Raw genomic sequence first — 15,648 nt, 5'->3', positions numbered from 1 at the left:
AGCACCAAGCACCAACATGCCTTATTGAATTAATAAAACTTGAAGCTTTAACTTAGATCACTGGTACCGGATTTTCAAACTCAATGATGTTGTTTGGTTTTTTTTTTTTTTTTTTTTTTTTTTTTTTTTGGTTTTTTTTAAATAATTGTGAAAAATATTGATTTTTTTTTTTAAAACATGCACGTTGTACTGAAAATCCGGTACCAGTGAGCTATATATAAGTTTTTTACACGTTATTTTATGCAATTTTTTTTAATACAGTCCCATTAAATAACGTTGTTTCCGAACCTAGAACGAAAGAACATAACTTTTTGAGAAACGTCCCTTGATTTCGATCATCATCACGTGATATGCTTGACGACAACGAAAACTGTACAGCAAAGGGGAGTAACTGTTGTGAAAAGTTTGACTAAGGAGCACAAATCAACATAATCGATGACCACGTTTGGAGGCACACGGTTAAGCACCCAACAAACACACTCATCGAGCCACACAACGTTACAATACAGCGATATATTAAAAGACGACAAAAAACCCCACCCCAAGCTTGTCCAGAATATCTCCCGTGGCAACGTATTCCAGTGTAACGACGGCGCTTTGTCGGGGCGCTATGTTGGTTATCGTACACTCGTAGTGTGAGCATCGCTGTTTGTTACAATTCTGGAAAAAGAAATAGTTTTTTTTTTATTTTAAATGTGTACATTTTGTCTGTTTTTCTATCCAGTATAAAGTCGGACTTATCTTTTATAAAATAAACTGTTAATAGTTAAAAACCTGTTGTTCAATGTTTACTCTTAAATACAAACATTGTAATTATAAAGTTAATTATTGTCCTCAGTGGTATATGACGTCAGTCATTATGTAACGTCGTCTACGAAAATAAATCCTATGGCGGCATTCATATGAGCATCAAAACAAAAAATAAATTAATAAGCCATTGGATAATAAAATAAAATGTTAACAAATATAAAATTTGCATGAGATCATTTTCAAAAACAAAATCAACATAGCACACTCTGCCTGCTTCTAAACACACCATTTTGGAATAAATAACATGTCACTTTTTACCTCTGTATTACTTATTTTCATAGAGGACATAACATTTACATATTTGTGTGCATTTCTATTTTGTTTAAACTCCTATGTAAAAATATGCAGACTAAACTGAGACCATTATTCAGAGGCATAATGACCATTGGTCATCGCCAGCCAATCAGCCAATCAAAAAGGGGCACATTTGTAGAAAATATACCAACATTGTGCTGTGGGGCAATTGGATACATAACATTATATATATGTTTATGTTTGTTGAAATAGTCTCTCTTAACTGAAATGAATGAGTGGAATCCAAAAGTCTAGTAAAATCTTTGGACTTACCGTGTTACTTAGACTAGTAAGCGCTTTAGCTTCCCCGATATTTTCCGAAGATGTTTTTTTGACGGAGTAACTTGGCCCTACGTTTGCAGCAAAGACGGACGGGGCGACATTATCCTCTTGGTCGATAAACTGGCACTTGATCATACACGGCGGAGGACAGTCCCACTGAAGAAGAAAAAGAGACAGATATGGTTTGGTACAGATAACCGATTTAAATATATTCTGAAAAAATGGGTTGAAATTTGGGTATTCCCCGGCTACAGGGTTTATCTGTCTACTAGATTTATCCCTCCATTGAGTTTATCCCTGGCAAATGGGTGTATATCTAGCTACTTTTATCCCTCTACTGGGTTATCCCGAAATTGTGATTATCCCACTACTGGGTCTATCCCTCGCATCTGGGTTTATCTCTTCCTATTTGGTTTATCTCTGGCTATTGGGTTTGTCTCTGGCTACTGGGTTTATCTCTGGCTATTGGGGTTGTCCCTGGCTATTGGGTTTGTCTCTGGCTACTGGGTTTGTCTCTGGCTATCGGGTTTGTCTCTGGCTATTGGGTTTGTCTCTGGCTATTGGGGTTGTCCCTGGCTACTGGGTTTATCTCTGGCTATCGGGTTTGTCTCTGGCTATTGGGTTTGTCTCTGGCTATTGGGTTTGTCTCTGGCTACTGGGTTTATCTCTGGCTATTGGGTTTATCTCTGGCTATTGGGTTTATCTCTGGCTATTGGGTTTGTCTCTGGCTACTGGGTTTATCTCTGGCTACTGGGTTTGTCTCTGGCTATTGGGTTTATCTCTGGCTATTGGGTTTATCTCTGGCTATTGGGTTTATCTCTGGCTATTGGGTTTATCTCTGGCTATTGGGTTTATCTCTGGCTATTGGTTTTATTTCCGATACTGGGTTTATCTCTGGCTATTGGGTTTATCTCTGGCTATTGTGTTTATCTCTGGCTATTGGGTTTATCTCTGGCTACTGTGTTTATAACTCTTCCGGGTTATCCAAAAATATCCCGCAACTGGGTTTAACTCTCGCAACTGGGTTCACTGTGTTTGTATTTTTGGCAATTGAGTTTAACCCTGGCTATTAGGTTTATCCCTAACTACCGAGTTTATCCCTGTGGTTTTGGTTAATTCCTGGCTATTGTGTGTATCCCTGGCTACCGAATATTTCCCTTGCTAATGGATTACATTGCTGGTTATTGGGTTTACCTCTGGCTCTTAAGTTTTTCCCTTCCGATTTTGTTCAACATTGGCTTCTGGATTTTTCACTGGCTACTTTATTCTCCCTTGACATTGGGTTCATCCCTGGTTACACGGTATATCCCTGGCTTTCGAGTTGTTCCATTGCTATTGGGTTCATCCCTGGCTACCGAGTTTATCCATGGCTACTTGGTTTCTCCCTCACTACCAAATTTCCCTTGCTATTGGGTACATACCTGACAACTGGGGCTATCCCTTGCTATCGTGTTTTCTAATTGTTATTGGGTTCGTACCTGACAACTGGGGCTATCCCTGGCTATCGTGTTTTCTAATTGTTATTTAGTTCATACCTGACAACTGGGTCTATCCCTGGCTATCGTGTTTTCTAATTGTTATTGGGTTCATACCTGACAACTGGGTCTGTCCCTGGGTACCGTGTTTTCTAATTGTTATTGGGTTCATACCCGACAGCTGGGTAATCCCTGGCTACCGTGTTTTACCTTTGCTATTGGGTTCATACTTGACTACTGGGCTAATCCCTTTGTTTCCATGAATTAAATCCATAATTTTATTTTTGATTTAGCCGGTATCAGGGGTCATATTAACTGACACATTGACTTTGAAACTCGATACTCAAAACTGCAAATCTCGATTTCATTGTAAGATGGCTATTTGAAAAGCAATATTAGGAAATTTTGCTCCATATGTTTACATTAGCAAACTGAGTCTGACTTTGAAACTCAGACTCCAATAACTGTTTTTGTTGCTGTTTTTTTTTAAATCAAAACAAAAACTGGTCACTAAGTTGAACAAATGGTGGTCACCAAGCCCAGACAAGTGGTGGTCACCAAGCCAGACAAGTGGTGGTCACCAAGCCAGACAAGTGGTGGTCACCAAGCAAGCCGGATAAGTGGTGGTCACCAAGCTGGACAAGTGGTGGTCACCAAGCCGGATAAGTGGTGGTCACCAAACCGGACAAGTGGTGGTCACCAAGTTGAACAAATAGTGGTCACCATGCCAGACATGTGATGGTCACCAAGCCGGACATTTGATGGTCACCAAGCCGGACATGTGATGGTCACCAAGCCGGACATGTGATGGTCACCAAGCCGTACTAGTGGTGGCCACCAAAACCGGACAAGTGGTGGTCACCAAACCGGACAAGTGGTGGTCACCAAGCCGGACAAGTGGTGGTCACCAAACCGAATAAGTGGCTGACAAGTGGTGTTCACTTAACCGGAAAAGTGGTGCTCGCCAAGCCGGACAAGTGGTTTTCTTCCAAGAACTCGAGTGATAAATATAATGTTGTTATAACTTGGTTCACAATCGTTGTAAAAAAAGACTACAATTCACCTATCATTTATGTGCATTTTTTTATAAGCGTTATTAAAAGGTAACATTTTTATTATATAAAATAATGTTTTGTCTTTTATCTCTTGTTGATCTATAAGATCTTATATAGCGAACAACGATCACTGCGGATTTCCTTTTGTTTTAAGTGTCGCCAATGTGCGACTGAGAAAAAGAACATATTCGCAGTTATACCTGTCGACGATGGAATCTGATAACTAATATACTGGAAAAGATTTCTACATACGTTATTGAAAGATTTTCAATTGACGTGAAGTACCTCTCCCTGTGTTATATATTTATTGACTGAACTAGAGTTCTCAATACGCCTTAGATTGTTTTAAAGTTGGCGTAGGGTACCATTCCCTGTGTTATATATATATTGACTGAAATAGATTTCTACATACGCCTAAGATTGTATTGCTATTGTCGTACAGTATCTCTCCCTGTGGTATATATGTATTGACTCAAATATATGTATTCATACGTTTTATTAATTGCCGTTATTCCTGTGGTATATATGTTTTGACTGAAAAAGAGTTCTACATACCTCCTAGGTGGTTTTTCATTGGTTTTTAAAGTACATATCTCTGTGTTAATATGTGTTGACATTTTCAAGCGCTTAACCAAAGTACATTTGGCGGCCAATTTCTTATGCATAGGTCAACATATATTCCCTTTCCCGGCCATATTCGAAAAGTGTATTAAATGTGCGTTCATTCCGCACTAAACGCAGAGGAATTGCGACCAGAATCTTAAGCGTTTGTTTTACGAAATGAATTATAAATGAATTGATTTAAACCAAAACGTTCATTTTTGTGACTGAAGGGATGTTTTCAAACCCTAAAAGTGCACTTTCGCACCTAAACGAATTTTTTTCTGCATTGAAAGCGATTTTTTGTGAAAAAATATTTTGAGTTTCAGTCGTGTTTAGGTCCAAGAAGCGGTTAATTATTTCAGTCGTGTTGAGGTCCAAGAAGCGGTTAATTATATCAGTCGTGTTTAGGTCCAAGAAGCGGTTAATTATTTCAGTCGTGTTGAGGTCCAAGAAGCGGTTAATGTTTTCAGTCGTGTTGAGGTCGAAGAAACGGTAAATTATTTCAGTCGTGTTGAGGTCCTATAAACGGTAAATTATTTCAGTCGTGTTGAGGTCCGATAATTGGTTAATTATTTCAGTCGTGTTGAGGTCCAAGAAACAGTTAATTATTTCAGTCGTGTTGAGGTCCAAGAAACGGTTATTTATTTCAGTCGTGTAGAGGTCTAAGAAGCGGTTAATTATTTCAGTCGTGTTGAGGGCCAAGAAGCGGTTAATTATTTCAGTCGTGTTGAGGTCCAAGAAACAGTTTATTATTTCAGTCGTGTTGAGGTCCAAGAAACAGTTTATTATTTCAGTCGTGTTGAGGTCCAAGAAACAGTTTATTATTTCAGTCGTGTTGAGGTCCAAAAAACGGTTAATTATTTCAGTCGTATTGAGGCCCCAAAAAGGTTAAGTATTTCAGTCGTGTTGAGGTAAAAATAAGGTTAATTATTTTAGTCGTGGTGTGGTCCCAGAGGCGGTAAATCATTTCAGTCGTGTTGAGGTCCATGAGGCGGTAAATTATTTTAGTCGTGATGGGGCCAGTCATGTTGAGGTCCAAGAAGCGGTTAATTATTTCAGTCGTCTTGAGTTCCATGAAACGGAATTTGTTAATTGTTCATTACCTCAGTTGTGTTGAGTTTAAATTGAACGGCACCGTTGCGCTGGACCTGGGGGTATGCTACGTTGATAACGGAGGCCGGAAGTGGGCTGGGTCCCTGGTTACGCAGCTCATACACGTGGGAGACTTCGTAGTGACTGGACGCGTCACGGATTGTCACGAATGATGGATGTGAAACACTGTCAAGGATAGGAAAATGGAACGGTGTATAAACAACTTTTGGAATCGGTATACATGTATACGAATATGCTTACGGGTACATGAGGGGTATGTTCCTGTAACTTATATGACTATTATTTAGTAATCTTACTTCATTCATTTTATACCATTAGGCATTATCATAGTTTTTCAGGTTGTAGACCTGCAGACTTTTCTAACCGTTAAACGGAATTGACACCCCAACATTATTTTTAAAATTTGACGAATCAACCCCAGCGCTGTTGGAACTGCGGTGTTCAACGACCTAAATTGTATTTACATTAATATCTCAATTACCAAGTTACCAATCTGCTCTTATAGCTACGGAGCTGCGTTCTGCAACATTAAGTACATTGCTAAAAGAAGCGTTGAAATGAGTATTCATAATATGTTATGCGGTCAATGTAGTGCGCATAAGCTGTGTGTTTGCGTAATTACAGAATCAAAATAATGGAAAACGCAATTATTTTAATATCGACGCAATATAAAAAGCAGAATACGCAAATAGTTTCAAAATGAACGAGTACTGAAACAAAATAAATTCTGTATATATCTGTGTTTACATTTTGGCCGCGGTCAGAGAACTAGATACTATCGGTTATAAATAGAATCTGGGTCATCGGATTCAGACAGTTTTATTACCCGGAAAATAACCCTGATAACACATTTAACACATGGATCGTTTTATCGATGCAATTAAATGATCATCTTAAACCAAAATGTTTTACATGAAATTATAATACATGTATTTCATTTTCTCCTATTATCATTTTTTTGGTCCTTTTAATTTATTCATTAGTATATTTTCTATGTTTAAAATAGCCTAAATCGGCTTTAGTTGACATTTTTTTATCAAGATTGTGTCTCATCAAACCATTTACTTGTCGAAGTACATACAACCTTTTACAATTACCAAATGCATATTATATACTTTAACAATTAAAATCAAAGCGCTTAACGCGTCGAGAGGCGTTCTTTCGACCTGCTTCAATTAATTTTGTGAGTATAGTCATGTAATGCCGAATATAATACGACTCGGTCATATTTAAAGTGCAGACTGTAGAGAATATGCCTAAATGCTTTATCCGTGGCAGTGCATTGTTTATAAAAAACAAAGTTTCAGAAAAGGTTCCATATACAATCGAGTAGTACTCCATAATTTAGAAAATAATTGGGTATTCCGCATTTAAAAAACGTATTCAAGTGACTTATACTCCATGGTTTTGATTTAATTGAGTACCAGCATAAAAATCTAAAAGTATTTGCGAAGGAATTCATGAGCATGCATATTCTATATTTAGATATTTATGTTAATTTGTTTTACAACTACATGCCTATACTTACAAAACGCAGCCGGCCGAAAACCTTTCAACGCATAAAGCGCTTTGATTTTGTATTGTCACAGTTTGTCTTTATCTTTTCTATAAATGTTAGTGTTAATATGGAGATATATACGCACATCACTTTGTACCCTTTCACCGAAGCTAACTATGAACATACCCTTTAAAAGTCGTGGTTACTTTGTTCTTCACTCGGATGTCTGTCTTCAGTGTATTGTCTGTAGGGTTCAACTCGTTACTCAGGGTTGTTGCGTTCAGTCGGAAGTTGAGCTCAGTGTCAGTTGTCCATTCCGGAACCTTCATCGCCAACTTAAACCTAAAACAAATCAAAGTACTCAAATAAGTGGTGGGTCCTTTTATGCTCTAGTAGAACCCAAAACAACCAAACCAATGATAATGGTGGGCCAATATATGGCCTAGTAGAACCCAAAACAACCAAACCAATGATAATGGTGGGCCAATCTTCGCCCTAGTAGAACCCAAAACACCCAAACCAATGATAATGGTCGGCCAATACATGCCCTAGTAGAACCCAAAACAACCAAACCAATGATAATGGTGGGCCAATCTTCGCCCTAGTGGAACCCAAAACAACCAAACCAATGATAATGGTGGGCCAATCTTCGCCCTAGTAGAACCCAAAACAACCAAACCAATGATAATGGTGGGCCAATATATGCCCTAGTAGAACCCAAAACAACCAAACCAATGATAATGGTGGGCCAATCTTCGCCCTAGTGGAACCCAAAACAACCAAACCAATGATAATGGTGGGCCAATCTTCGCCCTAGTGAAACCCAAAACAACCAAACCAATGATAATGGTGGGCCAATCTACGCCCTAGTGGAACCCAAAACAACCAAACCAATGATAATGGTGGGCCATTCTTCGCCCTAGCGGAACCCAAAACAACCAAACCAATGATAATGGTGGGCCAATCTTCGACCTAGTAGAACCCAAAACAACCAAACCAATGATAATGGTGGGCCAATCTTCGACCTAGTAGAACCCAAAACAACCAAACCAATGATAATGGTGGGCCAATATATACCCTAGTAGAACTCAAAACAACCAAACCAATGATAATGGTGGGCCAATCTTCGCCCTAGTGGAACCCAAAACAACCAAACCAATGATAATGGTGGGCCAATCTACGCCCTAGTGGAACCCAAAACAACCAAACCAATGATAATGGTGGGCCAATCTTCGCCCTAGTGGAACCCAAAACAACCAAACCAATGATAATGGTGGGCCAATCTTCGACCTAGTGGAACCCAAAACAACCAAACCAAAGATAATGGTGGGCCAATCTACACCCTAGTGGAACCCAAAACAACCAAACCAATGATATTGGTGGGCCAATCTAGGCCCTAGTAGAACCCAAAACAACCAAACCAATGATAATGGTGGGCCAATCTTCGCCCTAGTGGAACCCGGGACAACCAACCAATGATCATGGTGGGCCAATCTACGCCCTAGTGGAACCCAAAAATAATCAAACCAATGAAAATGGTGGGCCAATCTACGCCCTAGTAGAACCAAAAACAATCAAACCAATGAAAATGGTGGGCAAATCTACGCCCTAGTAGAACCAGAAACAACCAAGCCAATGATAATTGTGGGCAAATCTCTGCTCTAGTTGAACCCAAAACAACCAAGCCAGTGATAATGGTGGCCCATCTATGCCCTAGTTGAACCCAAAACAACCAAGCCAGTGATAATGGTGGGCCAATCTATGCCCTAGTAGAACCCAAAACAAACAACCAAACCAATGATGATGGTGAGCCAATCTACGACCTAGTTGAACCCAAAACAACCAAGCCAATGATAATGGTGGGCCAATCTTCGACCTAGTGGAACCCAAAACAACCAAACCAATGATAATGGTGGGCCAATCTACTCCCTAGTTGAACCCAAAACAACCAAACCAATGATACTGGTGGGCCAATCTACGCCCTAGTAGAACCTAAAACAAACAACCAAACCAATGATGATGGTGGGCCAATCTACGCCCTAGTTGAACCCAAAACAATCAAGCCAATGATAATGGTGGGCCAATCTACGCCCTAGTAGAACCTAAAACAACCAAGCCAATGATGAAGGTGGGCCAATCTACGCCCTAGTAGTACCTAAAACAACCAAAACAATGATAATGGTGGGCCAATCTACGCCCTAGTCGAACAACCGAGGTCAAAAGCATTAATAACGATTGGCCAATCTAAGTCATTTTGAACCTGAAATAGTTATCTGAGTGGGCCAGTCTGATTTTTGTAACGAATTCTTTTATTCAACGGGAAAGTAGTATATTGTTCAAACAGGCATAACTTTGAATGCCAACACGGTGCATTTACTTAATAAGTAATGTACACATACATGTAGATGTACTATTCCCATAGTCTTACCTGACCCCGGTATCGTTGGCCATTGGGTTCCCAAATGAACAGCCTAGCATGTGTTCTTTCTCTGCATCCATTTCCGGTACGAGCTGCCGCTGCAGGTACTCCAAGGAGTCTGTGTCATCGTTGCCTCCACTTCCGGCGCCATCTGTGTAAGCAAAAGTGACACGGGATAAAGGAGGGGCTCAAAGATAAACGTTAACTTAAACACGAGCCTTCGTACTGGACGAGCGGTCAAAAACAACAATATGATCATCATATCCTAATGGACATGCTGTCACGAGGCGAAGAAGTTTTTCTTTTGGTAACCATTCCTTCAGCCAATCAAAGGCCAACTTACGCTCCATCGTAAACAGCGATGAAGTAAAAAAAATCAGATATGTAGATGGGATTCCAAAGTATCGAATCGCTATTAATACATATATTGGAAATCGAGATCATTTAGAATTTTCATCTCGATGGGCTCGTCTGTCCGATTTTAATCTATTGATACTATTTAATCAGATAAGAAATAATAGTATTGCGTATAGTCGTGCAAAATACGACAGTCTTATGTGTGATTATCTACGAGATTCGATAGAGCTCCAAAAGATTTGAACCGTTGTTGTATCATTGGAGAAGAAATGGTATAATACGAGTCGATGTACGAGGCTTTGTATTACGAGAATATGAATAAAATAAACCACACAAACACGTAAAGTTTATTATCTTAAACGTTTAAACGTAACGCCTTCACGGGTAGATATAAACAAACAATCACTTTTTTTTATTACGAGAATAAGAACACATTTATAATGATGAATGTAACGTCTTGAGGATCCGTGTCTAGTGATAAGACAATTGACTGTCAATCTTGGGGTCGTAGATTCGATTTTCCGCCCAGCACTATCAAATATATTCCGGGAGGGACGTAGAAAGCGGGTCTCATTTGACAGTGCTATACACTGGTGATCTAGTACTAATAGATCCAGAGTAACTCTAATGCACCAGTCATTTGTAACCACGCCCCCCCCCAGTCCGGGGAATAGCGGAGACTTTAACTTTCGGTCCAGCCGCTCAAGGGACCCTAGACAATTTCCCGCTATATTTGGCGTGAAGACAAAACCACCGCAGTCACCCGGCACTGCAGGGCCACCTGGAAGGTAAAATCACGACCCATTTCCCCGGCTATCCCCGGTATACCACCGGGGGGCGTGGTTACAATTGACTGATGCAAAACCTTGGTTACATTCTGTCCGTGTACTATGACCCACAACCTTACATGCTATTATATTTACTGGGTCTGACGCCAATGGATGAATTACCCGATGACGTCGTCAAAAAACTAACTCCCCTTCCCCAAAGGTACATTGACCGTTCCAGTAAAGACCAGCAGCATATATTAAGCCCTTCGAAATATTTGTTTAAATAAATACTAAACTTGACATCAACTTACCTATAAGTTCGACAAATCCACAGAGAACCTCAGTATCCCCGTTCACTTGTTTCACACCCTGGTACTGAAGTGACTTCGGGAAAGCTACAAACAGGTTTGACCCGTAGCTGGGGTGGCCCGTCTTGCTGATGGTGATATCAAGTTCAAGGTCAGATACTCCGATAATGAACGAGCCGTCATCGTGCTGAACGTATATTGCCTCAGCGCTGAGTTTTAGATCTGTGTCGCATTTGTTGTTTGGGCAGTTTTTCTTGAATTCAAGCTTCAAAATACATTTAAAGTGTTAACAATCGAAACCCTTTGCTCTAACTCGTCAGTGACGTCGAAAAAAAAATGTCCATCAAACGAGAAATTAGTTGAAATCGTGATATGGATGTATATATTAATTTCCCATTGTGTTTATCATTTATTTTAATGGAGGAAAAATGTAATTTTAATGCTGTCAATATCCAGAAGTATTACATTATGTAATTAATAAGTTTGTTTAAGAACAATCGAGAAACAAATGTGAAGAACAAAGTGTTTGGCAGCTTTTGAAATAGCACCCCAAATATATAAATGGATACGGGTTTTTTTAATTATACTTGTCCAGAAATTACAGCTATAATAATTGCCATGCGAATTGCAAACATGAAAATATCATTACTTTTCTAATTCTAAAAACCAGTATAACAACGAGATTAAACGTACCACTTTTGTAGCCACGAGGAGGTTTTTGTCGGGACTGTCCCCACTAAACTTGTTAACCGAAGGTGTATGCCCGCTCGCTGACGCGAAGTTCGCCACAGAATACTCTGCCTGAATTCTAACCGGCGTCACGAGATCCGCTGTAGTCTGAAAAAATGTAGCTTTGTTAGTTAACAGACATACGGAGAGCATTTAGGGTAGACATATAATTTAAGATAGGCCACATATGCATTCATCAATTTTCATTGGCTAAAAGAAGTATTATAGAGCTGTTAAAATACTCAATTCAATTTAAAAAAATACAACTTTTTTTTTAAACCAGGGCCCATGCTTAAAACCATGAATCTGAGTTCTGACTCAGGATGAGTGGGGGGGGATAAGTTATAAGTAATGGACAAACAACTCATTTTCATTCCATTCTATTGACATAACCCCGTGTATTTCACCCCGTTATACGTTTTGCAGTATGTATAATCAATGCTCAGCTAGAAAGAAAGTTTCAAAGTTTCAGTTATATTAAACTCAGACTTGAAACTGTTTGTGGACATTGGTCCAGAATTCACAAAGTCTCAAATACAAATATAATAAAACAATGCGACTCTCCTTACCTTGACCAATGCAACATTCGTCCTGCATTTCCGATCGCCACTAAACACTTTGACCTGAAAGGTCCGCGTACGTTCACCTGTCTGTTCGAACGCCACTCGTGAGAAATCAGCCATGAAGGTATCCAGGCTAAGCTTCACATCAATGTCTAGAATGAAACACAAACAAAATGTTATTATCATTAGTAGTAGTAGTAGTAGTAGTAGTAGTAGTGGTGGTGGTGGTGGTGGTGGTGGTGGCGGCGATGGCGGCGGCGGCAGCGGCAGCAGCAGCAGTAGCAGCAGTAGTAGTTGTTGTAGTAGTAGTTAGTTTATTATTCGTATGTTTATTATCAGTATAAGTAGTAGTAACAGTATCAGTAGCAGTAGTTAATTTATTATTATTTTTTCTATTATTATGATTATTTTTATCATTATATGCTTATCATGCTCACAGTGATTAGATGGGACTGAACTCCCGCTTTGGTGTCATTTGACCCGTACAAAATTTAGTAACATTTAACCTAAAATATATATTTTTTTCCTCATATTTGTCAAAGGAGTCACTCCTATAAACTATCTAGCAATAAATAACTATGAATTAACTAATTCATTGTTATTTAGTTCCGATCAAATCTCTGTGATCATGCTCACTGGTGGTTTATAGAGATTAATCAGATAATTGAAAATCAAACAGTGAAAGAGTATCCCTTTGACATTTTTCACAGTTTTGAAGTTTTCGCCCAATCTCAGTTCAAAATCAAACGTCAGCGCATTTTTGGTGTTCTTTTGCCTGTCCTGCCAATATGCCACAATGTTTAAAATGATACTCGTATTACTATTATTTACTGATAACAAGATTGTAACCTTGAACTGAATATCAGCAAAGCGCAAACATGAAATGACTCTAGGGTCCTTAATTATTTACAGTGATCAGCTATCGTATCATATGGTAGAAATTCCGTGTTTTATGCACGTTTCCTTCAAAATATACACGTACTCTTTCGCAAAAACATTGTTTTCAATAAGTATTTATCCTTTTCGGTAAATAAAAAAATATAAAATCGATCGTATTGTTTGTGGAACCTGTTATTTGGAAGAAGAGTGCATCTTTAAAAAAAAAAAAAAAGGCGACACACGCAAAAAAAGATTGATATAACGTGCATGACCTATTTTATAAGAATCAAAAGACAAAAAACATTCCGAAAACAAAAACAAATAAGAAGGGTTTCAACAAAAGAGGTAAGGTTAAGAATCCAGTCGCAAGTGCCTGTATAACAATGAACGTGAGGGGAAACATTGCGACCTGGCATATATATACAGTTTAAAATCCCGTTATGTACGTGCAGGTTAAGAACCGTTACCTATTCCTGGGTGATACACCAGTACTAATCATCGAGAACATGCTCAGGGTGGGGCCTCGAACCCCTGACCCTTGGGCCTGAGATCCGAGACCCTAACCACTGAGCTATTCCCACCGATGATGATTATTGTGTCAATTTCATAAGTTTGCATTAATGATGTCTTATTTATTTGACCTGCCGGGGTGGAGTTCTAGTCTCAATATTGGCAACTCCATAAGAAGGCGTTTACTACCAGCGCAGTTTTGAATATATACATAGTGCGCTTTTTGCCTGACCGGGCGGAGCCATAGTTACAATATTTAAACCTAAGATATCAAATAATCTGCATAATCTGTTTCAAATACACATTTACGTCGCTCAAACAGATAAAGCAGACGCTCTGCCTGTTAACCCAATATAATTTTAATATAATTTGGAAGGTTATAACGTATAACGCTTATTAATTAGTATTACGTAAAACTACTGTATCGCAGTCGGTATTGTTTGTTCATCATTCCGTAAAATCGGATGTTAAAATACCTAATTTTCAAGGCCAAAAAGGTTCGTTTCATCCAAAAACTAGCTCACTTGCCATAAAAATCATGGCGGACAGTGATCAGTGATGGTGTTGAAACACTATTTAGTTATAACTGCAAACGACCATCTACGGTATAGCGATGTTTTAAAGAAATTAAGACGTATCGGCTTAATTAAATAAACACCATTTGTTACTTTAAGCAAATTTTCGAAACAAGTTTATACCCCCTCAAACTCTTAAAAACAAAACTAAAACTGGTTTGGTTTCTACAAAAACAGAAACTATACTGTGAAATCTAAATGTTAGTATGACCATGATACTTACTAATGAACGTCATAGACGGGTAGTCGAAGTGTAAACAGACGTCGACACTGAACGTCATACTGGCGGACGTATCGATCATATTGACAGAAGGCGTTAACGTCAGGTCGACGTTAATTACGGGACGGCCGGCAAACAGGAAGGCGTGGCCTGATAAATAGGCACCAACGGCGATGTCTGAAAACGTAAGGTAATGACTTTCATTTTGGCATGTCAATATCATAATTACATGTACATGTTTCAAATCAAGATGGGCTCTTTCTATTAAATAATATTTATCACAATTAATACAATTGTTTTAATATACTATAAAGGATGCATAAATGTCTAAAACAATGGTTCTTTTGAAGGATACCGAGTTTATTATGAAACAAGGTGCAGAAAACACGGTATTTCTACCTTATGAGACGATAGTAGATCACAGTTAATCATTTAGCACTCACCAATCATTAAATATTTTTGCGTTTTAGCTATTTATTACACGGTAACAATCTTGTCATCAATACTAAATGTTTTCCAAAAATGCGTTAATTAGTAAGTTGTTAAACATGTATCATTCAACATTTACGTTTGTTTTAAATGTACTAATATATGTTTTGATTATGAATACCAGTGTCACTATCAGTAACGTTTGTATTGTGTCGAAACATTTCACCGAACTCGTTAGGCTTTAGTTTTGTATTTAAGTCTATTCTGCATTAATTATTTATATGAGATGTATTCAAACTATGAGGATTTTTTACGAAAATAATACAGTGTGTGTAAAACAAATAATATATTTATATTATTGGCCTATTTATATTCATGGTAATTTAAAAGTAGAACATTCTATGTAAAATAAAATGTATATGATAGTCGTTGGACGTACCATTAACACCGTCATCGTCCATGTCACGTGGCTTAGAAAAGGCGGCACCGAACGCCATGAGACCGGAAGCGACGTCAGAGGCCGGAAGTCGCTGACTGTAGTGGTGCCAGAGTCCCGTCTTACAGCCGTTATACACGTAAATGGCGCCTTGTAGAGCATCCTCGTAGGGAGCGCCAATGACAACATCTGCGGGGGGAAATGTTAAGATTTTAAAGAAGCATTCTGCTAGTGCACCAGTCAATTGTTACCACGCCCCCCCCCTCCAGGTCCAGTATAGCCGGGGAAATGGGCCGTGTTTTTACCTATCAGGTGGCCCCGCA

At 38.8% G+C, this 15,648-nt stretch overlaps 1 protein-coding gene across 1 annotated transcript in view; it reads right to left on the bottom strand.

Annotated features, from left to right (window-relative positions):
- LOC128236518 (integrin alpha-9-like) overlaps window positions 1–15,648 on the bottom strand; it is a 44,455-nt gene that overhangs the window by 5,604 nt on the left and 23,203 nt on the right. The window contains exons 10-19 of the mRNA XM_052951421.1: window positions 15,329–15,514; window positions 14,464–14,637; window positions 12,283–12,428; window positions 11,678–11,821; window positions 10,988–11,249; window positions 9,559–9,700; window positions 7,317–7,472; window positions 5,623–5,797; window positions 1,378–1,542; window positions 541–660 (exon numbers count right to left, since the gene is read on the bottom strand). Of these exons, the coding sequence (XP_052807381.1) occupies window positions 541–660; window positions 1,378–1,542; window positions 5,623–5,797; window positions 7,317–7,472; window positions 9,559–9,700; window positions 10,988–11,249; window positions 11,678–11,821; window positions 12,283–12,428; window positions 14,464–14,637; window positions 15,329–15,514 (1,670 nt within the window). The remainder of the gene's footprint in view (window positions 1–540; window positions 661–1,377; window positions 1,543–5,622; window positions 5,798–7,316; window positions 7,473–9,558; window positions 9,701–10,987; window positions 11,250–11,677; window positions 11,822–12,282; window positions 12,429–14,463; window positions 14,638–15,328; window positions 15,515–15,648) is intronic.

The sequence above is a fragment of the Mya arenaria genome, chromosome 1 (genome assembly GCF_026914265.1).
Source record: "Mya arenaria isolate MELC-2E11 chromosome 1, ASM2691426v1".
NCBI lineage: Eukaryota > Metazoa > Mollusca > Bivalvia > Myida > Myidae > Mya > Mya arenaria.
Note: the sequence above shows the minus strand (reverse complement) of the source record. Positions and strands in the feature narration are given on the sequence as shown.